Source organism: Ovis canadensis, chromosome 18, assembly GCF_042477335.2.
Source record: "Ovis canadensis isolate MfBH-ARS-UI-01 breed Bighorn chromosome 18, ARS-UI_OviCan_v2, whole genome shotgun sequence".
In the NCBI taxonomy this organism is placed as follows: Eukaryota; Metazoa; Chordata; class Mammalia; order Artiodactyla; family Bovidae; genus Ovis; species Ovis canadensis.
The window spans coordinates 62,703,056-62,728,118 of record NC_091262.1 but is presented as its reverse complement, the minus strand read 5'-3'; the positions used below and the strand labels follow the sequence as shown (position 1 = coordinate 62,728,118).

General features: G+C 38.9%; 2 protein-coding genes across 4 annotated transcripts; one reads left to right on the top strand and one right to left on the bottom strand.

The window, feature by feature from the left end:
• Positions 1-1,350: 1,350 nt before the first annotated feature.
• On the bottom strand, positions 1,351-14,134 carry PNN (pinin, desmosome associated protein). Of its 2 annotated transcripts, none has more exons than XM_069559029.1 (10): positions 13,701-14,134; positions 8,400-9,040; positions 7,674-7,745; positions 7,231-7,299; positions 6,361-6,433; positions 6,150-6,244; positions 5,909-5,984; positions 4,765-4,920; positions 4,550-4,688; positions 1,351-3,817 (listed from the first exon to the last, which is right to left on the bottom strand). In XM_069559029.1, exons 2-10 carry the CDS (start codon positions 8,510-8,512, stop codon positions 2,445-2,447), a joined length of 2,166 nt encoding a protein of 721 aa, XP_069415130.1. In that variant the 5' UTR covers positions 8,513-9,040; positions 13,701-14,134; the 3' UTR covers positions 1,351-2,444. The 2 variants fall into 2 exon arrangements, with proteins under 2 accessions (XP_069415130.1, XP_069415131.1); XM_069559030.1 differs by having other exon boundaries at positions 8,400-8,857; positions 13,701-13,791.
• TRAPPC6B (trafficking protein particle complex subunit 6B) lies at positions 13,775-24,809 on the top strand. Of its 2 annotated transcripts, none has more exons than XM_069559033.1 (6): positions 13,775-14,210; positions 19,089-19,156; positions 20,089-20,206; positions 21,154-21,237; positions 22,895-22,988; positions 23,676-24,809. In XM_069559033.1, the coding sequence occupies exons 1-6, from the start codon at positions 14,130-14,132 to the stop codon at positions 23,705-23,707; spliced, it is 477 nt and encodes a 158-aa protein (XP_069415134.1). In that variant the 5' UTR covers positions 13,775-14,129; the 3' UTR covers positions 23,708-24,809. The 2 variants fall into 2 exon arrangements, with proteins under 2 accessions (XP_069415134.1, XP_069415135.1); XM_069559034.1 differs by having other exon boundaries at positions 13,855-14,329.
• Positions 24,810-25,063: the final 254 nt, after the last annotated feature.

The window sequence follows — 25,063 nt, the reverse complement described above, 5'->3', positions numbered from 1 at the left end:
CCATGGACTGCAGGCTACCAGGCTCCTCTGTCCATGGGATTTGCCAGGCAAGAGTACTGGAGTGGGGTGCCACTGCCTTCTCCACCCAAACATGCTAGTGACTTGCTATTCTGAGGGCACTGGCCTACATTACTATCCCATGTAATCATCTGTCAATTCAGTAGCCTATGAACTCACTCAATTGGTGCATTAGCACTTGGCCCTAATGGCTAGACTATATATGTGTATAATTACCAGAGTTTTAGATAGTGCAAGGACAAGCCCTAGGCTGGATACAGCTTATCGAAGACGATACATACTATTTTCTAGTTTCCGTGGCCATACCTAACCTTGGACTCTTAGAGCAAAGTGTTTTCTTAACAGCCTCTTAGAGGTCTCTAATTAAGAGATCCAAACTAATTGCAGTCCTTGGTCAGTAAATGTACCCCTTTTAAGCTTCTACATTTTCCCATAAAAATAATTTCTAATAGGATTCCTGTATGTCTTTTTCCCCTAAGAAACTGTCACTACTTTTACTAACATTTCTTGTATCTTTGTAAGGAACCAATTACACGATTCTCTGAACATAAATTCCTTAAAATATCATTTACAAGGATAAAGCAAAACCCAATTTTAAAAATGAAACTTTCTAATTTATAAATGCATACCACTAAAAAGCTAACAAAGTTATTAGAACTTTCTTTATATACGTCATCAGTACAGCTTAACCAAAATAAAGTTGTTCTGCATATTCCAAAGATCTTTTCCTTTTTTCTCCTCATGCATTATAATCCCAAAATAATCTTCTGTATAAGCACCATGACAACAGTTCAAATTTTCTGGATAAAAATGAGTGAACATTTAATTTGTACAAGATCTTAATACATGTAAGTATTTTAGATTCATCGAACAAGGATGCTTTAAGAAAAGAATCAGGTTGTCCTATGGTTATCCCTTTTAAGTGTTTACCAACCTTCTCCCCATAATGGCACACAAGAAAATAAAGCTCATACTGCATGCTGAAAAGCATTACAATTCCTAGGTAAAAGTGACTCTTGGTAGAAACAACTGGCCCAGGGATGCAGGTATCTAGCTTTGCAGCTTGAGATCTACACGTTTACTATTTAATAACTGCTCCAAGAAAGGATTTTTTAGAGATCTTTCTTTTACCACGTTAACATTTATATAATGCTGTAAATATGCTGACATTTTAACTCTTACCGTTTTCTTGTCAAGAGAAGGCATAATGAATATTAAAAATTAAGCCTAAAGCTACAGTCACAACAAAAAATAATGAACTCAAAAAAAGACCATCTGCAATTTAAGTGCTCTCTTGTATAAAGCATCAAAAAGTTAATACAAGTACTAGTCTTAAGCAGCCACACAAGTCTAAGCCACATTTATTTGCACATGTATAGTAATGGGCAACAGATACTCCAAATTCATACAAATTTATAAAACAACAAATAATCATTTGGTACCACTTGCGTGTTATCTTGCTTACAGATTCAAGTGTAGATGAAGTTCCTTCATTTTGTAAACTTTCACACAAATACTTAAACAAAAATTCTTGAAAACACATATTGGCATGTTTCAGATAGGGCCAACACAAAAGTTAGGACAAGACCACAAACTTAAAATCCAAGTTTAGAAAATACTTTTCTACCTCCTTCCCCTAGAAAGTAATTATTTTCTTTAACAGATGTATATGCTGTATCACAGAAGTAACCATGGAGACAAAAGATGCTCCCATAATCATAAAGAAAATGCCAGCCATACTGGCATTTTATCTACCAAATATATAGTTTAAATATGAGAACAGGAAAAATGGGGAAATGCTTAGATTAAAATAACAAGGGAGATTAGAAAAATGTGCTAAGTGATTTTGAAGGAGAACAAACTATGTTCCCATCAAAGCTGGAAAGATCTGACTTTGACAACTCAAAATAATTGTCTAAGGCAAATAAAAGTGATGAAACCTTCAAAAACATTCTAATCACGTTTAGTATCTAGTGATAAAAGCTGAAATTGTTATCAAGAGGGTATTTATTATACAAGCGTCAACAAGGACATCCCAAAGCTAATGAAACAAATGCACATTTATTTCTACAAAAGCAATGTATGATACAGAAGGGAACAGACTTAAAGATTTACCTATTAAAATATACAGATTCTTACTGAAGAGTATAGGATATTTAAAAAAGATGACAAGGGATGTTAATCTTTTTTTATTATTATTGTTTTTACATATTTTGGAACCTCACATAATTTTGATAAATAACTCTTACAAAATTATGCAAAAGTACAAGAATGTCTGGTAAACAAACAGTCTGTATTTTCCAAAAAATTTTTTACAACATGCAATTCTTAAGGCAGCATTCTCCTTACAAGGAAAGGTAATCCTTTTAACTCATCAAGAAATCTTCTGCTGCAAAGAATAGGCTAAGCAAGCCTGGCTTCTTCCATTAACGCCTCTTGTCTTTCCTGTCTGATTTTCGGTCTCTTTCACTTCTTGAAGATCTTTTGCCTGATCGACTACTCTCTGACATAGACCTCTTTCTGTCAGACCGGGAATTCTTATCCTTCGATCCTTTTGCATCTCTACCACTACCTCCTTTTGAAGACTTGTGACTTCTCTCTAGTCCTGTAGCATCCCTCCGCTTCCGATCCACGCTCCTCCTGTGCTTCCTATCTCGGTTATGCCCCCGGCCCCGACTCCGACTTCTACTCTCACTACTGCTAGTCGTGCTGCTGCTACTGTCTCGACTGCTGCTGCCACTTGTGCTGGAGCTGCTGCTGGAACTACTTCGACTACTGCTACTGCCACTGCTGGAACTGCTCCCACTGCTGCTACTGGTTGAACTGCTACTAGAGCTGCTACTGCTACTGCTTCGACTTCTACTCTTGCTTGTTTTATTTCTAGTTCGACCTCTACTTCTGCTCCTCGTTTTAGTTTTGTTCTTGCTCTCTGAATGTACCGTCAGCACTGGCTCTGTCACCTCAGTGAGTTTTACAGATTCTACAAGAAACTCCTTCCTCTCAGGTGGTAAATGCCCTTGCTCCTGAATAACCTGAGGTGGTGGCTGTGAAACAGCTAACGGCAAAGTCTCAGGCTGAGAGAGAGGCTGGGGCTGGAGTACTTGTTGGGGCTGAGACTGGGATTGAGATTGAGATTGGGGCTGGGGCTGAGGCAGGGACTGAGGTTGAGCCATAGGCTCAGGTTGGGGCTCAGATTCTTTTTCTTCTTTTTCCTCAGGCTCATTTTCCATTTCTAGAGTACTAACATTCTCTTTTGCAGGAGAAACAGATTTACATTCTTTATCTGGCTCAACTTCAAATTCCATTTCTGGCTCCAATTCTTTGCTAGTTTCATTTTCTGAAGGTTCTATGCTTTCAACTTGATTGATTTCCATTACCTCCTGCTCAGCAATTACATTTTTGACACTCTCAACCATCTCTAGCACATCCATAACTTCTTCAGGCTGACTATCCTGCTGCTTCTCACTTTCCCTTACCTCAGTTTCCTCCTCCATCTTTACTTCCATTTCCTGTTTTTGTTCCTCCTCCTCCTGTTCCTTCTCTGCATCACTATGAACTATACCAATTTCCTTTTCCTCGTCCTCTCCTGCTTCCTCTATTTCTACATCATTGTGCTGATTACCTGTCTCCTCCAACTCTTCCTCTCGCTGAGCCACCTTACCCTCTTCTTGTTCCGACTTCTGTTCTTCATTACGCACCACCACCTGATGCTCTTTTTCCTTCATTGATTGTCTTCTAGGCCTAGCCTCCATTTTATTTATTTGTTCTGCAAATTCGATGCGTCTACCTTCAAATAAAGCTAAAGAATAAAAATTTACATGTGTAAAATTTACTAAGATTTAAAAAATTCAAAGTCACAATTTGACATCTGGTCACAAAATGTCATTGGAGTTTTATCTAAATGTCTTTTTTGTAAAGAGATAACAAGACTGATTATGTCAAGTAAGTAATTCCAAACTGATATGACAAAAGCACACTGGAAACCTAAACACTTTAAGAAATCAGTAACAGATAAAACTACACATTATCTAACTGATGGAAAAACAGGACAATCTTCCTATTTTACTGCAGTCTAAATGAAAAAGAACAAAACTTCTTTTAAACAATCAGTTTCATAGTATATCATGAATTAATTTTTCTGATCCCAGAGAGACAAGTGAGCTAATCACAATCTTAGTAGTATCTATCCTTCCATGTATATACTTCCTCTATAGACTACATCAATCTTCACCTTTTTCTTGATTCATCAGCATTTGAACCTGGCTACTAAGAATATCAAGCAAAAAAAGAAGTCAGTTCACACAAACGCTTTAGAAACAAAAGCACCACCTAATATGTTAGGTTTCCTGTATCTAACATCTGTCATGAAACAAATGATCCTGTACTCTAAACACATTAGCACCTTAAGAATATCGTTCTAAAACATTAACGAATTCCAACTGCTACATGAAAGAAATAAATATGTATGTACGTATGAGTCTGTTACCTTACCCATTAAGGAAATTTCAAGGGACCTCTTCTTTACACTTACCATTCATTTTCCTCTGAGACTCCTCTATTAATTTTTGGGTAGCAGGACACATTCTTCCAGGAATATAGAACAAATGGGGCTTTGTTTTAGTTCTGATATATTTAATTATCTTGGCATTATGCTCATTCCATTCTTCTTGCTAAAGAAAAGGTAAAAGGTTAGTGCTTTTGTCAACATGAAGGATTACCAATCTTAGAATTCCAAAATATACTCACCAGCTGCGCAAGCTCAACCTTCTGTTCCAAAAGCCGCAGTTCTGTCTGTTTAGCACGTCTCTCTTCAAACAGTTCTCTCCTCTCATTTTCAACCTGTTTTCTTTCTTCTTCTGCCTGCACTTCAAGTTTTTGTTCAATTTCCTGGCGTCTCTTTTGCTAAGAATAAACAATAACCTTTAAAAGCTTATTATGCACCCTGATGTGAAACACTGCAACTTTACTGATGCCTGCAAACAGGTGTCACACCTGTAATTCAGGACACCAGCTAATTCAAACTTGGCATCTGAAGCAGACTGCAGTTTCCTTTTCAGGAAATGGGGACTGAAGCCTTTACATGTAAAAATTTTAAAGCTACTAGCTGTAATATCAGTTACTATTCCATTCCAACACAATATATGAAATAACCTAAAAGTTCACCTGAAGGAGAAGAGTACTGTCTGTATAGGTTATTTTCAGGTACTCTTTCCAAAGCAAAAAATTGGAGACAAGTGATATCCTAGAACAGACAACTAGTTCACTCTCTGAAATAACTTTATTAACTTCCTATAACTGAATTGCTATCTCCCTTCTCCTCTGAGAAGCAGTAACTTGGTATTCAACTCCAAGGACACAATTTTGTAGCTTTAGTAAAATAAAAACTTTCGCAAATAGGACAAATAAACTCTGGAGAGCAGGGAATATAATTTATGCTTCTGCTTCTAGAGTACCTGAGTGTGTTTTAGAAATTATAATTACTTAATAAATTACAATGATTAACAAGTTCAACTTGCTGTTTGAAAGAAAGTACTGTAAGGCCTGAAGACATGGAGAGACTTGCCCAAGACCTGAAAATGAGATTGCTATAGAGCTGAAATCTGAATCCAAGTTCCCTGAGTCAAATTAGGCTCACTGAACAACAAAGAAAAGTTCACTAAGTTACTTAACAGCACCTCAGAAAGAACCAGTTAATAACAACTTGAGAAAGTTTTAAGTTTTTCCTTAGCTTCATTTTAGGCTGGCAATTAAATCTTTTTCCCTCCTTAGGAAATATCAGTTCATGTTGTGAATTTTGCAATTAAATCTTAAGTTTTTTTTAAACATTTAACACATAATCAACTACTTTGACAGGTTAATAAAGGAAGCAAAAGAAAAACTGCATAAATACCCTTTCGGTAGCAACAGTGGACTCTTGTTTAAATTTCTGAAGGGTGCCCATCAACAAGCCAAATATTCGCCTATTCCTAAAGAAAAGAAAAACAAAATCCAGTTTCAAAACATTCTACTTCATTTAAACCTGCCATGTCCTAAAAGAAGCACAGTATAGACACTTGAACAATTCCTAAAATTTTCTTAAAACTGCATTATTTAACAAGAGTTGTTTTCCTCCAGAAAGATACTTAAGATACCTTTGCTTTCCCTTTTCATCCATATTTTGATCCTGGATAAGGTCTCTGCGCGTGCGCTCTTTGGAGGTAGCTACAACTGAAGACTGCAAAGCTGGCTGCAGGAGAAAAGAAATCTCAGTAATTTAACTAACATACAGGTAGCACTCTACTAAATGTAGTAAGGTGAAAATACTATATTCACCCTCTATGAAGTTCTTTTAATTTCAATTACCTTCTTAACATCATCATCCTCTGGGTCGCTTTCTTGGCGTGATTCTCGTCGAGTCCGACGCTCCCCTCCCAGCCTGACACAGGAAAGGGAATTTTAAAAGGCCAATTCAAACTTTGATCTCCTACAGCTCTCAACCAGGGAGAAGGCAATGGCAGCCCACTCCAGGACTCTTGCCTGGAAAATCCCATGGGCGGAGGAGCCTGGTAGGCTGCAGTCTATGGGGTCGCTAAGAATTAAACACAACTAAGCGGCTTCATTTTCACTTTTGCATTGGAGAAGGAAATGGCAACCCACTCCAGTGTTCCTGCCTGGAGAATCTCAGAGACAGGGGAACCTGATGGGCTGCCGCAGTCGTGTCTGCACAGAGTCAGACACGACTGAAGTGACTTAGCAGCAGCAGCAGCTCTCAACCCAGTTAAGCTTTTGTAGTATAAGACAGGAAAGTAACACAGACAGACAATCTCCTCCATCTTATCTTTCTCCTGACCTTTACTGTGCTTTCTTTTTTTAGTTCTACCAGTTTACTGCTACCAACCCATCTCCCTCCAATCTCTATCATGCATGCGTGCTCAGTCATGTAACCCCGTGGACTGCAGCCTGCCAGGCTCCTCTGTCCATGGACTTTTCCAGGCAAGAATACTGGAGTGGGTTGCCATTTCCTTCTCCATGTGCTAAGATTTCTGTTACTGCCATGAAGAACTGAGTTTTGAGGGATACTGGCTATCTCAGTTCAGTCAAATACCAAGTGAAAAGACTCAGAGTAAGTGATATACTACTCAATCCTAATACAACTCAATTCAACAATATTAAATATTTACATTCTACCTCATAAAATAAAGTATGCTTTCAGAATCTTGTCCTCCAACATACCTACTGACTGCCCCTTCAAGGTCTCTCTGTTTGGCTGGGGGTCCTCCTCCACTATCTGAGAATCCACGCCTGCAATAAAAATGTCCAACATAAAGCATATGAAAATTAAGAAAAATGGTTATTTCTATTTAAGAAGATAATTTAGTTGCTGTTATTAAAAACTCCTCTTCCAAATAAAGTAACCTCAAATGGACATTTACTTCAAGATGGATGTTCTTATAGCATTTCTTTTAGATCTATGAGAATATATTAAGTTTGCACATAACTGATATAGTTACCGTATTCTTCAATCTCTAGCTGTATGTAAATTAACCATACAGAGAACTACAGCTAATCACAGCTTCAAATCAAACTTCTTAACACTGGCTCTAGCAAGAAATTTGTTTAAACCGATTCATTAATTTAGTACAGTACCAATAGATTAAATTTTAAGGAAATCTTACCTCAGCAATAAACTACCACGTCCTCTACCTCCACCAGGACCAGAAAGGGCGAGCAATCTGGCTTGGATGGGCCTACAAAATAATTTACAAATCAGTTCAACAATCGTTTCTAACAGCACCAAACACTTCAACGGGTGCAGTTCACCATCAAGAGAAAATAAACAGAAAAGTTTCAAGATGACGGTTTCAAACCCGAAACACGGCAATAAGCACTTTACTAACTTCCTCGTTTTCCCAAGACCAGTTTCACAAAATTGTATTTATCTTAACACCACTACACGTTAACAGGCCTGAGTCAGGTTCAAATTTCACCAACCCAAAGAAAGTTGCACGTGGGCAAGAGCCGGAGGGTGAGGCAGCGGACCGCGTCCCCGGAAGGTCCCAGGGCCAGCCCTGAATCGGGTGGCCCGCGAAGGAGGAAGGCTTTGTGCTGCAGTTCCGGGCCTGCGGGGCCGAGGGCGGGAATCGGCAGTCCCGGCCTTCCCACAGGACCGGAGACCATCCCGGCGCACCCAGGCTCCGCTCTCCTTCCTCACGCACCCAAGACCCAGGACTTAACGCTGAAGGCCTTGGAAATTCCCACCTCACCGAGGACAGGGTCCCACGGCTGCCCGCGAACAGGCCTCGATGTTCCAGTCTTCTCAGGGCTGACCGCCCTCCCCGCCCCCAATTCACCCCGGCTTCACGGCCGCCTCTGGTAGCCAGCATTTCCCATCCACTCCTTACCTCACGTCATTCGGATCCCGCCCGGTGAGCTTGCGAATATTCTCATCCACATTCTTTAGGCTCTCTTTGGCCTTTTCTAGCTGCTCCTGCAAAGTTCTCACTGCGACCGCCATCTTCTCCCTGCAGCAGGCTTCGAGACTGCTCTATAGGCCGCGCCTGCCTGTGTCGCGCCGCAAGACGCCAGAAGACTGACAGCTGGGTTCAGCCAATGGCAAAAGGCGTTGTATTTCGGCCTCAACCACTCAGCAACCGGAAGGGGGAGAAACTGCCGGCCTTTGTGACTCTGGGCCAATGAAAAGTGAGGCAGGGGTCTCCTCCTTCCCCAATTAGCTGCGGGTGGCTGGGCTCCGCTTCTAGCGCAGAGCTGGGGCGGGTTTGAGTACCTGGGTCCTCGGAGACGTGGGTTCGCGGCCCAGCTCTTCTGGTGAGGAGAGCGGGGTCTTCCTGGCCCTTTTAACCTGTAGAGAACGTGCCTCTTATCATTTTACCACCTGATACCCTCAGAGTAGGGTTCAGGCGAGTCTATTTCCCCGTCTTCCCCCCGTAAATGATTTGATTAGGAAAGGGTGCGGCCATTCCGTTGGTGCGCATGCTCAGAGAGGCGGTGGGAGGGGCGCAGACTTCTCTTGATTAGGTTAAACCTTAAAAGAGCGGAGGGAAGAGAGTGAAAGAAAAGTCATTCCTCCTAATAGCTAACAGTTATTTTGTACTCTGTGAAACACTTTACATACATTATCCCCTGCCGGGGGCCAGCGTGAGGAATTCCGCCCATGGCAAAGGTCATGAGGAAGGAGGCTTGGCATACGCAAAGGCGTGATCAAGCCTCAGGAAACCCCCTGTTCCCGAGCATCTAACCCCAAAACCAGAGTCTGTTTTATGCTCTCACCTACACCTCTGACTTTACGGGGGGCTCTCCCCCATAACCGTTTCTCTCTGAGAAGGAGTAAACGTGCAGCTCCAAAGCAATAAAAATTCCTGGGCGTGACAAGAGTGTTTCAGCTTACGGACTCCTCTGAAGGTTATCTAGCCCACCTGTATAGGTTCGTCTGGCCACATGTGATTGTCTACAGCCTCCTAACCTGAGAGGCATGAGATGTTTTAGACTTACTAAAGGCAAAATCTTTTGGGGAGTTAGAAATTATTAGTATAGTTGGTTAGGAATTATATTGGTGAAGGGTTTTTCATTTGTTGTGTCAATAATTGCTACTAATTCCCTGCTCTGGGTGGGACAGGGATGTCTCAGGTCAAACCTCTCTGCTGACAGACTAGCTTGTGTGACAGGATTATCCTTACTGCTGCCACTAGGCACATGATTGTTTACTACGTCTCAACCATAAACAGCACAGAGTTTTGGAGTATTTTGAGAGTCTTAATTAGCATAGGACTTTTTCTTCTTGTTGAGTCAATGATTGCCGCCAGGCCTCCATATCCTTAGGCACTTGGGAATATATTAATCAATGTATTTGGAGTATAGCAAAGGAAATATAGTAGTTTTTGATGTTAGCAATACTAGACTTTTTGAGTTAATGGATTTTCTCTTTTGTAATAGATCACTGTACTTTGTTATAAATCACTGTGTCCTTGCTGTGTAAGAATGTAACTTTATCATATCTTAAGACTAAATAGATCTTAAGGGGAGCATTGGTGAAAGGATTTTCATTTGTTGGGCTGATGTTTGCTGCTAAATCTCCATGTTCCCTACCCTTATAATGGATATAACTAGCATATAGGAAGAAATAAGTATTAACCTTTAAGCATATAGGAGAAATAAGTATTAACCTTTAAGACTAATCATGTTAACCTTGGGTTGAATAAATTCCTTTCTTGATTGTAACTCACTACACCCTCACCCTATAGGAATGTAACTTTATTTGGAGGGTGGTGCCTGGTTTAAGAAAAAACACCCTTGGAAGAAATAAGTTTTTTTGGTTATCAGAAAGAAAGGATCATAAAATGTAAGCAGGTCTCACTCATGGCCAGAAGATGATGTAATATCCCCAAGACCTTTTTTTTATACATTTATGTGAAGCACCTGATTTTGATAAAGGTCAGGACTGCTGACCCCCGCGTGACTCTGTATTCATCCCTATGTGTAACAAAAGGTATATAAGCAAACCCAAAAATAAAGAAATCGGATCAGTTTCCGGAAAGACTGATTCCCCCATGTCGCTTCTTTCTTACTCCCGTTTTTTTGGCTGAATTCCCATCTGGAGCATGGATGCTATTCCACGTAATCCAAGTTATTCAGCCTCTTTTTCTCCACTAATCTTCCTATTACACTATCCATTTCTAATCTCTCTATATCTGTGATTAAATATGTATTTTTCCAAAGACGCCGACTCCGTCCCCCCACCTTCGAATCACCCTGGATCCACCGGGGCTGGACCCCGGCAATCCCCCACAAGCCAAAGGCTTGAATAAGCTTGTTATTCAGGCTTCTTATTACTGATAGGAAATTGAGTCTGGAGATAATGTAACTGTCCTAAATCACGCCGGTCCAGAATCATTCTATGATCAGACCAGTGACAGACTGAACTACAAAAATAATGATCAGATCATGTGCAGGGCTATACTAAAAAAAAAAAAGCGACGATAACGGGTATTAGCCTCTACAGCTAGGCTGCAGCTGGTTGGTTTAAAATGGGTTCTGAGGAACAATGTTAGGGATAATATTTGTGTTCTCATCCTTCACTCGTTAGCCAGGCATCCTTGGACTAAGCTTAGCGGGCCAGCAGTATTTAATCCGAGTTACTATTAGATTCATATAACAATCCTTAAAATTCTTGATCTGTTAACTTGGACTCTGCAAAAATCCTGGAACCAGATAGCTGTGGTTTCTGCTTCCACGAAGTTTGTACGCTTCTCAGGAAGCAAAGATGTTTCCTGTACTTATGCATTCGACAGATATTTATGAAATGCCTACTATGTGCCATGCACTTGGATAGTCAGTGTACAATACAGATATCTGCCCACAAGGAGTTTGGCAATGGGAAAAATGAGGAGACAGATAAAAGCATAAGTAAATTATAAAACGTGGTAGAAATGGGTTAAGTGCTATACAAAAAAAGAAAACGTAAAGCTGGGTAAAAAGGATGTGTGTGTGCTCAGTCATGCCTTTGCAACTCTATGGCCTATAGCCTCAGGCCCCTCTGTCCATGGGAATCTCCAGGCAAGAATACTGGAGTGGATTGCTGGTCCCTCCTCCAGGGAGTCTTCCTGATCCAGGGATCTCCTGCAGGAGGATCTCCTGGCAGGCAGGTTCTTTACCATTAGCACCACCTGGGAAGCCAAGAAGGATGAGTCTTGATAAATAACTAAATGATTCTGGGACTTCTTTGGTGGTGCAGTGGTTAAGACTCCTAAACTTCCACTGCAAGGGGCTCGGGTTTGATCCCTGGTTGGAAAACTAAACTGCTTGCAGCTGTGGTATGGAAAAAAAAAAAATTACATGGTTCTGATTGTGAGCAATCACTGCAGATGGTGACTGCAGCCATGAAACTAAGACTCCTTGGAAGAAAAGTTATGACCAACCTAGACAGCATATTAAAAAGCAGAGACACTACTATCCCAACAAAGGTCCATCTAGTGAAAGCTACGGTTTTTCCAGTAGTCATGTATGGATGTGAGAGTTGGACTATAAAGAAAGCTGAGCCTCAAAGAATTGATGCTTTTGAACTGTGGTGTTGGAGAAGACTCTTGAGAGTCCCTTGGACTGCAAGGAGATCCAACTAGTCCATCCTAAAGGAAATCAGTCCTGAATATTCATTGGAAGGACTGATGCTGAAACTCCAATACTATGGCCACCTGATGTAAAGAACTGACTCATTTGCAAAGACCCTGATGCTGGGAAAGATTGAAGACAGAAGAGATGGTTGGATGGCTTCACCAACTCAATGAACATGAGTTTGAGTGAACTCCTTGAGTTGGTGATGGACAGGGAGGCCTGGCATGCTGCAGTCCATGGGGTCACAAAGAGTCGAACACGACTGAGCGACTGAACTGAACTGATTGTGAGCATGCTTAGTCTCATTGATCCTTATCACAATACTGTGTAGTAGGTGGTACTTGGAACGTTAGTGTGGTAATAGTGCCACGAAGTGTAACAGTGTTTCCATGGGAAGATGCTTTTAGAGTCAGCCAAAAAGGTAGGATCTAGTCCTACTTCCTTAGAATCTATTACTATCATCCTGGGGAAATTGAAGTCTCATTTACGGGGGTTAATCAGTAGAATGCCCCGTCCAACATTTAGTAATGCTCAATAAGTATTAGTTTCCCCTCTAGTCTCCAAAGGATCCGAAGACACCGATATTGTGGTTTGAGAAATTGACCTTAGTAAGACATCAATTTTTTGCCTAATCTTTGACCTTGCTGGTGGTGATGAGGGGGAATACAATTGGACATAAAGGACCTGATTTTACAAACGGGAAATTTTAGTGCTGGAAAAATCAAGATTAAGATTACAAAATACTCTTCAAAATTAGTCCTTTTTGAAAGGGTTTGTTGAAACATATGCTTGTTTTTGTGGTGGTTGAAAAAACTGAAACGTTAGAAGGGACATGTTTAAAAACAAACCCACCTCAATTCCAATTATGGTACATGGTCTTAAATTTTATGAAAGGATATGAAGAGTTGAAAGGTTAACAATTTGAGAAACTCAGCATTAGTTTTGAGGGAAGCAATGAATTCATTGGGCAAAAAATCTTCTCTGTAAGTTACTAAGAAAAGAACTAATCATAGGCGCAGCAACACGTTTAAGCCAAAGTTTGCCAAATTTGAAATGTGCATATGATCTAACATTTGTATTTGCACGTGTGCAGCAGTTGTCCCACATCCACCATAGATTCTTATATGAACTCCATCCCACAGTGACGTCGCATTTCTGAAGTCTTTTATTTGCATTTTCTGATTAAAATTTCCCTGTTCTTTTGTTACTCCATCCACCCTGTCCCTTACTCCCAGTAAACTTCCTGGCAGCCAAAGTGGCTCTAAATCTTATACCTAGGCTTATCGAAAATGGATTGGGATAATTTCTCAATATACCTAAAACTTATCAGTTTAGTTCACTCCTCAGTCGTGTCCGACTCTGCGACCCCATGCACTGCAGCACGTCAGGCTTCCCTGTCCATCACCAACCTAAAATTTATAGCCTGAAAACTTACGATTTATTCACTCCTTACAACTTTTCATATTTAGGAGCATATAGCAGAAGTGGAAGCTTTTAATAAAACTATTAGACAACGTTGTCAGTTCTAACAAAACAAATTAACAGAGACGGCAGCGGGAGCTGTTCTCTTCTCTTACCAACTTCTCCACTTAGCACACGAAAAATCCTTCCTCCTATCAGCGCCAGTGTTTCACCCCGGGCAAGCAACTCTGCGACCATAGAGCTGGCGGAATGCCGGGGTAGAGAGGACCGGATGTTGTTTTTTTCATCTCCCCGCCTAGGGGCCGGATCGGGTCTCCACCGGCTGGGTTTGGTTTCCGTTGCTGTCAGACTCTCCTGTTCAGCCGTAGGGCTGAGTGGCCCTGGGGTGAGCTCGCCCCGGGACCAGACTCGCTCCGTTACCAGCCTTTAGGAAGTTGCGTGGATTCCTGGTCTCCTAGCAACGAGGGCCTGGCCTCGGACTGAGCCGGCCGCGTAGCTGTCCAAGCGGTTGGGGCGCTATCCAGAATCCCCAAGCCGGACCCAAACGGGAGCCGAAACCTCGAGCTTGGAAGAATAAGCAGGAAATGGCGGACGAGGCGTTGTTTTTGCTTCTGCATAACGAGATGGTGTCTGGAGTGTACAAGTCCGCGGAGCAGGGGGAGGTGGTGAGTGCTGCCACACGCCCTGACACTCCTTGTTTCCACTCAGTTCTTTCCTTCAACCCCTGTCCCGTCGCATGCCACGCGTCGCCTCCCGAAGTGTAGACAAATTGGTCCACCTTCAGGTATCCTAAGTCTTAGAACCTGTCAGCTGTCCAGTCTTGCATTCTTGTCTCTTTCGTATTTTCTACTCTATGCTATCTTTTTGTCCAGTCCTGTATCTGTGTCTGGCAGGCCACAGATTTTCTTAGTTTTCTCCCTTCCGTGTGTTGCCCCTGCCCTGATTTGCGGCAGAGTTAACTGCTGATGTTGGCACCCCGACTTAATTCCACTGTCACTTCCAGCACTGCGCAGCTGTCCACTGGACAGACCTCTCCTAGCCTGAGAATCCTGTCCCTCCATCCACATCCCTAACCCTCATTAACACTCCAGGAAACTCAGAGAAAGAAGGTTAATGGGATTTGAGGTCGAAGCAAAGGAAACTTTGCATGTGTTACTATGATTAGGAGACACAATGTAAAAAAATTTAGTGTGCATTATATGTCAGAGCTGGTCGCTGGGGATATAGTAATGAAGGAAACAATGGCCCCATCCTCCTGGAGGTTACTTCTAATGTATGTGAGTCTTCATTCACACTAATGGATTCATTTAGAAAATATGTTAAGTGTATTGTGGGCCTGACACTGTTAGATTAATAAGATGAAGTCCCTGCCTCATTGGGGAATGTGGGTTCAATGAATAATTAACAGTATTGGGTGGTATGAAATAATGGAGTTGTAGGACTTCATATATAAAGTATTCTAAAGTCATGCTTAGGTCAGAAGCTCTAGTTTCTGTAATGCTGTTGATAAAGAGGGGTAGAAAGTAAGGGCAGGACAAGCATCCTAGGCAAACGTAAAGTCATAGTGGAATGAAAGGTGTAGAGTATTTAAATATGTCTACATATTTATGAGTATTATAATATGCCTACATATTTACGAGTGAATATGAGCATTCACTGTGACTAGATTGAATAGGTGGAGAGTGAAAAGTATTGAAACCTAAAGCTAGAAAGAACCTTGTTATGATTAAAAACATGGACCTTCTCAGTGGAGGATTTTTTAAAAGAATGATACAGTCTATTTGCATTTCAGAAAGATAAAAGTAGTCTTTGGACTGGAGAGGGAAGCTCTTGTAGTGAGCAGCTCCATTACTGGAGGAGTCCAGGCAGGAGATGAAGAAGATCTGGATAAAGAGGAGAGAATGGTTTGAGAGAGGAGGCTGAATCTCTAAGATTTGATTAGGTATAGGAATGAGAATTGAAAATTATCCCCAGGTGTTGGAGAAGGAATAGAGAAGAGGTGAAGATACTGAATTATTTTGGACTGGTTGAATTTGTGGCACCTTAGGACATCCAGGAAGAGGTACTGTCAGTTTGTGAACTATAAGCAGGATACTATCTGTTTTAGGGGGCTGTAACAAAGATGCCAAAGTGATTTATAAACAACAGAACTTCATTTCTCACAGTTTTGAAGGCTGGGAAGTACAGTCAAGGCACCAGAAAATTAAGTGTTTGGTGAAAGCCTCCTCCTGGTTTATAGATAGATGTGTTTTGGCTGTGTGCTCACGAGGTGAAAGGGGACTAGCTAGCTCTCTGGGATATCTTTTATAAGGACACTAATGCTTTTCTTGAGGGCTCCACCCTCAAGACAGAATCATCTCCCAAGGCCCCTTCTACCTCCTAATACCGTCTGGGGGTTAGGATATCAACATATGAATTTCGGGGAGATACATTCAGTCTTTGGTATTAATTATGCATTAGAGACATTAATAGGAAGACATCAGGAAGAGTATTGGAAATAAAGCAAATTTTATCCTTTTTTTTTTGGCCACACCTTGCAGCATGCAGGATCTTAGTTCTCAGACTGAACTCACGCCCTCGGCAGTGACTCCTAACCACAGAACCACCAGGGAATCCCACAAAGTCTATTATTCTGATCCATCAGTAATAAGATATTTTTTCCAAATTACAAACTTTTGACTTTAACATCATTAACAACAAGTAGTTAATGTTTAGCATCTGTGCTAAGTGCTAGTGCTTAATAGCAGACATTTGTGTTTGTGTTGAGTTAGCGTTCCTTAAATCCTTTTCCCCAGAGAATAATTAGTAACACACCTCTTTTACTCTTTTATCATAAAATCCCTGCTCCCTGCCCCACCACATATGCATCAGCTTGCTTCATTCTACTCTACTTTCTTTCCCTCTTTCAGCTCTTGTCCAGGAAAACCTTTTTTAAAAATCCCTTTCCCCCGCTCAATGGGTTAGCCAAACTAAAACAAAACCAGTTGTTCTAATCGTGACTGATAATTTTGAGAGATGTGCTAGTCCTATAAGAGAAAGGAAATCCAAAAGTTTTGAATCATTAAAAATAACTTTCTTTTCCTATTGCAGTTTGTGTATGGTGGGGAAAAAATTATAAGTGCATATAAGCAAAAAGTATCTTTAAAAAATTATGTAGTAGGCTTGAAGATTAGAATCCATACTAGCATCTTGGTGTATGAGGGTTTGTTAACGTCACTACTTTGAGTGTGCCTCCAGTTTTTCATAATAAATGTAAACGAAAGACATAATTCTATCATCCAGGGATGGTCTTTAAATATCTTTTTTAGACATGAAGTCATAAGTGTAAGTGAAATCAAGGAAAAGACTAATGTTCTCACACTTAAATCAATAATTTTCCAACTGCACCAAAGAGGTATTAAATCTAATAATTGAATAACTGGACATTTAGCAATTTATTGGGAATAATTTTTTTACATTAATGGATAAAATATTCCTAAGTTTTTCTTAAAAATTTGGTACTTACTAGTGAGCACTCACAGATGCCAAAGTGAATGAACAGGTAGCAACATCAGAAGGTTTTCCTAGGGCTTAATTCAGAAGTTCATGTGATTCATAGTTAAGATTTGAGAATGTCTGCATATAAGCATATTTCCTGCTTATCAATATATTCCTGGGTGATTCTACAAAGAATAGATTGTTTCACAAAGAGCATCATGATTTACAGGTCATTCTACCTGAGCATGTTTGGAAATGGGTGTGGAAATTAACAGAGTGGTGCTGTATGGTCCAGTGGAGAAACAACACGATTTGGTTTTTAGAAAGTCTATACCATAAATACAGAAAATAAATCAAAGGAGAAAAAACTAGAGAGACAAGGAGATCAGTTGGAAGGCTCTAACTGAAGACCAGGAGAGAAAGGTTAAGAGCTAATTTAAGCAGTCAGGAGAGAAGATCGATTTGGAAAAGCATGTACATGATAGGCCCCACAGGACTGCAGTGTACGTGTAGGCTTGGCAGCACAGAGGTGAAGGAAATGGAAGTTGTCTGGTTGTAGTAACTAGATAGATGGTGGTGCCATTAATGAGGTTAAAGAATTTTGGAGGCAGAGCAAGCTGAGGATGCTAAGATAGTATCATTTTGAACATGCCATATTTAAGGAGCCTGTGGGACCTCAGGGCTTCCCAGGTGGCGCTAGTGGTAAAGAACCCACCTGCAACCCAAGAGACGCAGGAGACATGGCTTCGATCTCTGGGTTGGGAAGATCCCCTGGAGGAGGGCATGGCAGCCCACTCCAGTATCCTTGCCTGGAGAATCCCAGACAGAGGAGCCTGATGAGCAACAGTCAACTGGGTCGCAAAGAGTTGGATACAACTGAGCACGCACACAGTGGGACCACTAGATGATTGTGTCTGCTAAAATCTGTACCAAAGATTTAGTAGTTAGCCCTGTTAGTGGAGTACTTAGAAGTTTCAGCAGATAACGAGGCCTGTGGTGTTAATGGAAGACAAAGGCTTCAAAATACATAAAATTTCTTGCCCTCTTGTTGCTGTATTCTAGTAGGTGGGGATGGAGGAACATGGACAGTATAAAATTAGTAAAATGTGTATTACGTTAAATGGTGAAAGAAGTTCCTTGGAGACAAATTAGGCAGAGAAATCAGAGCATCAGAATCACTTTTGTAGGGCTTCTTGAAACACAGGTTACTGATGCATACCTGCAGTTTCTGAGTCACTGAATTGGGGATGGGGTTACAGAATTTGTAGTTTTGCAGGTTCCCATGTGATGTTGATGTTGCTAGTCTTGGGACACACTTTGAGAATCATTAGGTAGTTTCTGAAGTGGAATGATACTGTTGTTTTAAAAGACTGAAATTAGCCTCATTGAGATGATGACATGTGAGGGAAGACCTAAAGCCGGTGAGGTGGTCATGTGAGTTTCTAGATGGGGAGCTGCCTAGAGCCTGCCTGGCATGTTTAAGGACAGCAAGGAAATCAGTGAAGCTGGATGGAGTGAGTGAAGAAGAGGAGGTGAGGTTAGAGAGGCACAGAAGTCTGGATTGTATAGGGCTTTGTAGGTCATCCAGAGAATTTTGAGAGTCTTTGACATAGGTTTTATTTAAAGCCTTAAGAGTGGATGAGATTGTCAAAGGAAGAGTGAAGCAATTGCATGATTCCAGAAATAGGATGGGGGGTCACCAACTAAGATACACTAGGAAATAGAAAGCTTGGCTGACTCTAAGAAACATTTTGAAGCAGAACTGAGAACTTAGTGACAGCACAAAGGGAATGACAGAAAAAAGTCAAAAGCAATACCTTGACCTGTTTTATATCGGAAAGAGTAGTTGAAAATGGAAAAAGCCAGGGAAAGCAGGAAAAGTAATTGGGAAGAGGCTTTGGCATTTCTGAAAAGTAGTAACAGTTCTCTGTTTATCTTATTGCATTATGAAAATGATTAAGAAAATTCAAATATGACCTGTAATTCACTTTTTCTCACAATGTTTCAGTGAAATATTTACATTCTGGCATTCTAAAATTATTCAAAACTATTATTTTTTTAAATAGGAAAATGGACGCTGTATAACTAAACTGGAAAACATGGGGTTTCGAGTGGGACAAGGATTGATAGAAAGGTGAGCAGTATGGATTTGAAAATTTTCTTCCAGGTAGGTTATGAACAAAGATGATCCATTTCAAAAGATTGCATAAAACTTGAGATACTTTCATTTTAGTTCCTAAATTTTATTTATTCTCTGTTCTTTATTCACAGATTGAAATTTCCTTTTAGGTCTAATGCTATTTTAAGTCAGTTATCCAACTTGCATGTTTCAAACTTTGAAGAAAATATGTATTTGTTTTAAATTTTTTTCCTCAAAACTTTGGTGTGCTGAAACAACTATCTAAAATCTTGTTGCATTTCCTACTTAAGCTAGTAGGTTCTTTATCCTAAACGGAATATGGTTTAAATGCGTACCTTAGTTTCTGTTTATGCATGTGATCATCTTCAAACTTACAGGTCAATTTCTTTTAGTATTCCTTTCTCACTATCTGAAATAACTGAACTCTTAATATTTTCCTGATCTTCCTTCGTGGCTCAGGTGGTAAGGAATCCACCTGCAATGAAGGAGACCTGGGTTCGATCCCTGGATTGGGAAGATCCCCTAGAGAAGGAAATGGCAACCCACTCCAGTATTCTTGCCTGGAAAATCCCATGGACAGAGGAGTCTGGCAGGCTACAGTCCGTGGGCCACAAGGAGTCGGACACGATTGAGCGACCTCTCTTTCTTTCATATTTTATATAACAGTACCATGATCATGCTCAGCTTTTTTAAAAAAAATGTCAGCTGTACCTAGAATTGCTTACTGTTAGACTAATTTTAGCCCCATCATTATATAACAGAATGTGAATTCATTGAAGTGGGAACTACTTTGCTTGGTGCTTATCACTTTATGACTGTCAGTAAATGTTCAGTGCTATTGTGGCATTTGGAAATTAGTGAATAATTTGCCCCTCCTGCTTTCTCGGGATGAAAAGTACTGTATTACTTCTAGTTGATCTTTTTAGGTTTACAAAAGATACTGCAAGGTTCAAGGATGAGTTAGATATCATGAAGTTCATTTGTAAAGATTTCTGGACTACAGTATTCAAGAAACAAATCGACAATCTAAGGACAAATCATCAGGTATTTAGATAAATTAAGGCCTAGTTTTTAAAGTCCTTTATCTTAATGTAAATGTCCTATTTTAGTGATTTACTTGTTATATAAAACTTAATTTCTCAGAAACTTAGGAATGTTTCTGTTATTAAAACATTTTTTTTTCTCTAATAGGGTATAGTGAATAAAGACAAGGGCAGTTATCTATAATGACAGCTGTCCCTTTCTCTCAATAAAATTTTAAGTTTTTAAAAGTAGCAAATATCAGAATGATAACAGTTTTAGGACTTGGTTCTTTCATTATTATTACTTAGTGGTGATAATATGCAGAACCACAGATACATCACATTTCTGTCTTTCAAGTAATTCCTGAAGTCTCATTGTAATTCTTGCCTGTTTAGTTGCCATTGTATTTTTTATTCTTAAAATATTGTTAATATAAAAGTTAATAGGTTGCCTGAGAGAGTATGCAAAAATTGACTTATTTTGTAAAATTCTAGGAGATATTTAGAATATATTTGGCATTTACTGAAGTATAAAAAATGAAAATAATGTTATCTCTTAGCTACCAGTAAAATTCATTTTTTCAGATAACGTCAGCCTTAGCCTAGAAGTACTTGAAATGCTTATAGGGAAAAGTGACTCTGATTATTGGCTTTCTAGGTATGAGTTAATTATATATAGCTGCTAATTTCACCTAGAATGTATTTTTCTTTCACACTAGACTGAATTCTTTAAGGATAGGAACTGTTTTATGTATCTTTGTGTCTTCAGTATCTGTAAAGCATACAGTAAATATTAGTGTTATAAATGATGAACAACTCTTCAGCTTGAACACTGCAACACTTCTTTGTATAAAGAAAATTTGACCAATGGAAGGGAGAGTTTTAATAACTTCTAAAAGTTCTTAAATTGTTTTGAAGGGAAGAGTACAGATTACACTGACTTTGGATGTTTTTCTATTTTTGGGACAGGGCATCTATGTACTTCAGGACAACAAATTTCGCCTGCTTACTCAAATGTCTGCAGGAAAACAATATTTAGAACATGCATCAAAGGTATTTAATGGAATAAAAGATTGTTTTTTTAAATTATGAAACAAGTAGAAATGTAGGGAAAAGTACAATGCTAATCACAGACTTGAATTCAAAATGTTTTAAAATTGTTCCTTTTGCCTAAATACTGCTCTATGAAATAAAGATATTTATCATATTGAAATACTTTAACTTGTAACTAAGTAGGCTTATGATGACCAATTCAAGAAACTCTATAGTTTAAATGCCATTAAAAATGTAGATGATAAGATTCTCAAATATAGTACAGATACATCAGAAAAGATACTCAAGCTTAAAAAACTGGTATTAGCTATACAAAATTACTCACCTCAGAGTTCATATTTATCCATCAGTAAATTAAAAATTTTTTTTAGTATAGTTAATATTTGTTCCTAAGAATATGTTTTGTATTAAGCATATGTGCATTTCAGGGTTTCCTGTATTTTTTTTTTCAGTCTCAAGTAGGAATCAATAGGCCAGATGTATTACAGAAAAGCTTACAAGTTTTAATATAAGGGTTCCTTTGAAATGATTAAAATACATTGGGCAGTATGTAAAAGCTGCTTTTTATCTGTAAAATTTGTCCACACCTAAATTATCTAACACAAAGGCAGTTTCGTGTAGTGGGAAGAGTATGAACTTGGGACCAAAGAAATCTAGATTTTAAGCTAACTCCACAACTTACAGATCCCCTCTGGACCTTAGTTTCCTTATTAATAAAACTGATTGTAACAATATATTATAAACAATCTCTAAGTTCTCCCCCAGTTTATAACTTCATAATTCCATATCTGATTAACTATCAGTACCCATTTATGTATATTATAAAATAATTTATTATTCATACATAGTTGAATATCATGCAATACAAAAATCTAGGGGATAAAATACCTTGGACTATTTGATTTTTTGGTTCTCATTTTTGTGCTGTCTCTGCTATGGCTTAGTCCCATTTCCTTGTTTCCTTAGCAGTTTGTCAACATTGGCACTTTGATCCTTTAAACTGGATAAGTCTTTGTTGTGGCAGGCTATACGTCTTGAATAAGTCAAGATTCTTGGTTGTAGAAAGCAGAAACCAATCTTGATTGAATGGAATCGTATTAGTTAGCTTACAGAATTGATGGGAAGGCTCAGAAAACAGGCAAGAACCATGGTTAGGGGAATCTCCTGGTGGTTTAGTAGTTAGGATTTGCTATGGCCCAGGTTCAGTCCCTGGTCAGGGAACTGTGATCCCACAAGTGGTCAACATGGTGTGGCCAAAATTAGAGAGGGAAAAAAGACACCATGGGAAGTTAAAGCAGCCAGGTCACTCCACAAGGACAGTCTAGTTAGAATCCTCAAGCAGCACTGACGGTAGACACAAACCACCTTTGCTGTCTCTAGAACTAATTCTAACCTCTTTCCAGCTTGTTTCTGTCACTCGTAGATTCAGGGTCATGGACTAGACCAGTGAGTTGACTGAACTTAAGTCATGTGTCCATGTTTAGTTGCCAAGGAGCTGGGAAATCTAATAAGAATTTCTAATAATTTGAAAAATTATTATATAGCTTTTCCAAATAAGTGACTTATTAACATCAAGGTTTAACTAAATGTCATATTAATCAATACCTTTACTGTCTGAGTAAATCCTTAATACTTTTTATACTTTTGTTCCTTTTAGTATTTAGCATTTACATGTGGCTTAATCAGAGGTGGCTTATCAAACTTGGGGATAAAAAGTATTGTAACAGCTGAAGTATCTTCAATGCCTGCCTGTAAGTTGACTTCATATTTCTTAACAAATGTTTTTAGCAGTTATTTATCAGGTCTGGTGGTGTTTGTTTCTTGTTTTTGTTACTTAGAGGACATTTAAAATGCTAAAACCATTTCATTTTACTTTTGTCAGTTTTAACACAATGTAGTAATATGTAGCATACTTATATTTATAGTCAATGATTTTTAAATTCATAATAGACAATGATTTAAGAAAGTGTGCTAAGGAAATGTAAATTTATAAGACAACTTAAAGGGTGACTCTTAATTTTAAAGGAAAATTTTAAGATAGCAAATTTCCTTATAATGTTTAAGATTTTTTAAAATTTTCTCAAATACATTTATTATTTAAAACTAGATAAAGCCAACTAGTCATCACTAAACTCCTTTTCAAAAATCTCTTCACCACAGCTACTAACCAAGAATTGGCTTGAGCATCACTGTATTTCCTTTCTATTCATAGTAATTAGAAATGAAATACATAAAATATAGAAATCAGAGAAACAAAGGCACTCATTCACAAACCAGATAATCATGATAAAAATGAAATTGACTATCAAATAGTGCGAAGTCATTTGATATAGCAAGTTTCTTGATTGAAACAACTTATTAAATAGAGCAGAAAATGGATGTTTAGACAGTTTACCTTTTACCTGAAATCAAAATGATTTTCATGTTTTCCTTTTTAGGTAAATTTCAAGTGATGATACAGAAGCTATAGAACCTACTGAAATGCAAGGCTTTACTAGTGTAAAGAGATAAATTATTCCTGTATAAAGTATTTCAGATGGCAATGATTTAATTACATTGTTGGACATTTGTACTGATATAAGCTATTTGCTAACTTGTATAATGAAAGATGCACTCTTAAGCAGGAGGAAGGTTGTATTTTATCAATTTCAGACAGACCTTAAAGCAGGTAGAGACATTCTACTATAACATATACTTTACTGAAACTATTCAGAATGAAAACCTAATTTCAAATAACTAAACACCAATGCAGGACCCTTATTTAAACATTTTTATTTGCTTAGAGTGATACATATTTAACCAGAAATGGAGAAGCAAAACTCAGGGTTTGGTAAATTAGTGTAATGAAAAGTATGCACCAATCAGAATCATTTGTGTAAAAATGAACAAATTTTGGTTTATGAATTTTAGTTATTAAAAAAGCAAATAGTACACTAAATATTAAACTTTGTCTTATTGCTTATAATTTATTACTAAGAGTTTTTATGCATGTATAAGGATTTCATTATATACATTGTGTGTTGTGTGTGTGTGATATATTTAACTGCCTAAATTGCTTTAAAACATTATTTTACTTTCATATAATTCAGTTCTTGAAAGCTCCATTAATGTAATAAAGTAAAATATAATCTAGATAAAGTCGGATACAGATGTGAATTCAGTGACCCCAGAGCCAAAGAATAATAGGTATTTGAGGAAGGAAATGTTATACTTACTCCTATTACAGTCTCCGTTTCTCTCCACCTGTGGAAGTGCTGGTGAAGATTCTAACGCCTCTATTTTTTCCCCTTACTTGTAGTCTTCCCCAAGGGCAGAAGGGTGGATGAATCGATAGTCACACCAGTATTCATGGGCCCATAAGCTTCTGTGGGTTGAGGTCAGTGCTCATCTAGTGTATATCTTATCTCTTCTTTCATCTGATGATCATGAAAGGACAAGCATGGAGATGAAAGCTATCATATTGAGGATAGCAGGTGCAGATAGAAAGCACCTGAATTGTGCTCTTGAATTAGCCAATCCTGGAACTACTATACCTTTGGACTTTTATAATAAATTCCTTGTATTGTTCAGTCTCCCTTTTGTGTATTTTATTGTGTGTGTGTGCTCAGTTGTGCCTGACTCTTTGCGACCCCATGGACTGTAGCCTGCCAGGGTCCTCTGTCTACAGAATTCTCCAGGCAAGAATACTGGAGTTGGGTGCCATTTCCTTCTCCAGTGGATCTTCCCAATCCACGGACTGAACCTGCATCTCTTGTGTTTCCTGCATTGGCAAGCAGATTCTTTACCATTAGTGCCACCACTTGTAGCCAAAATATAAGCCTGTCTT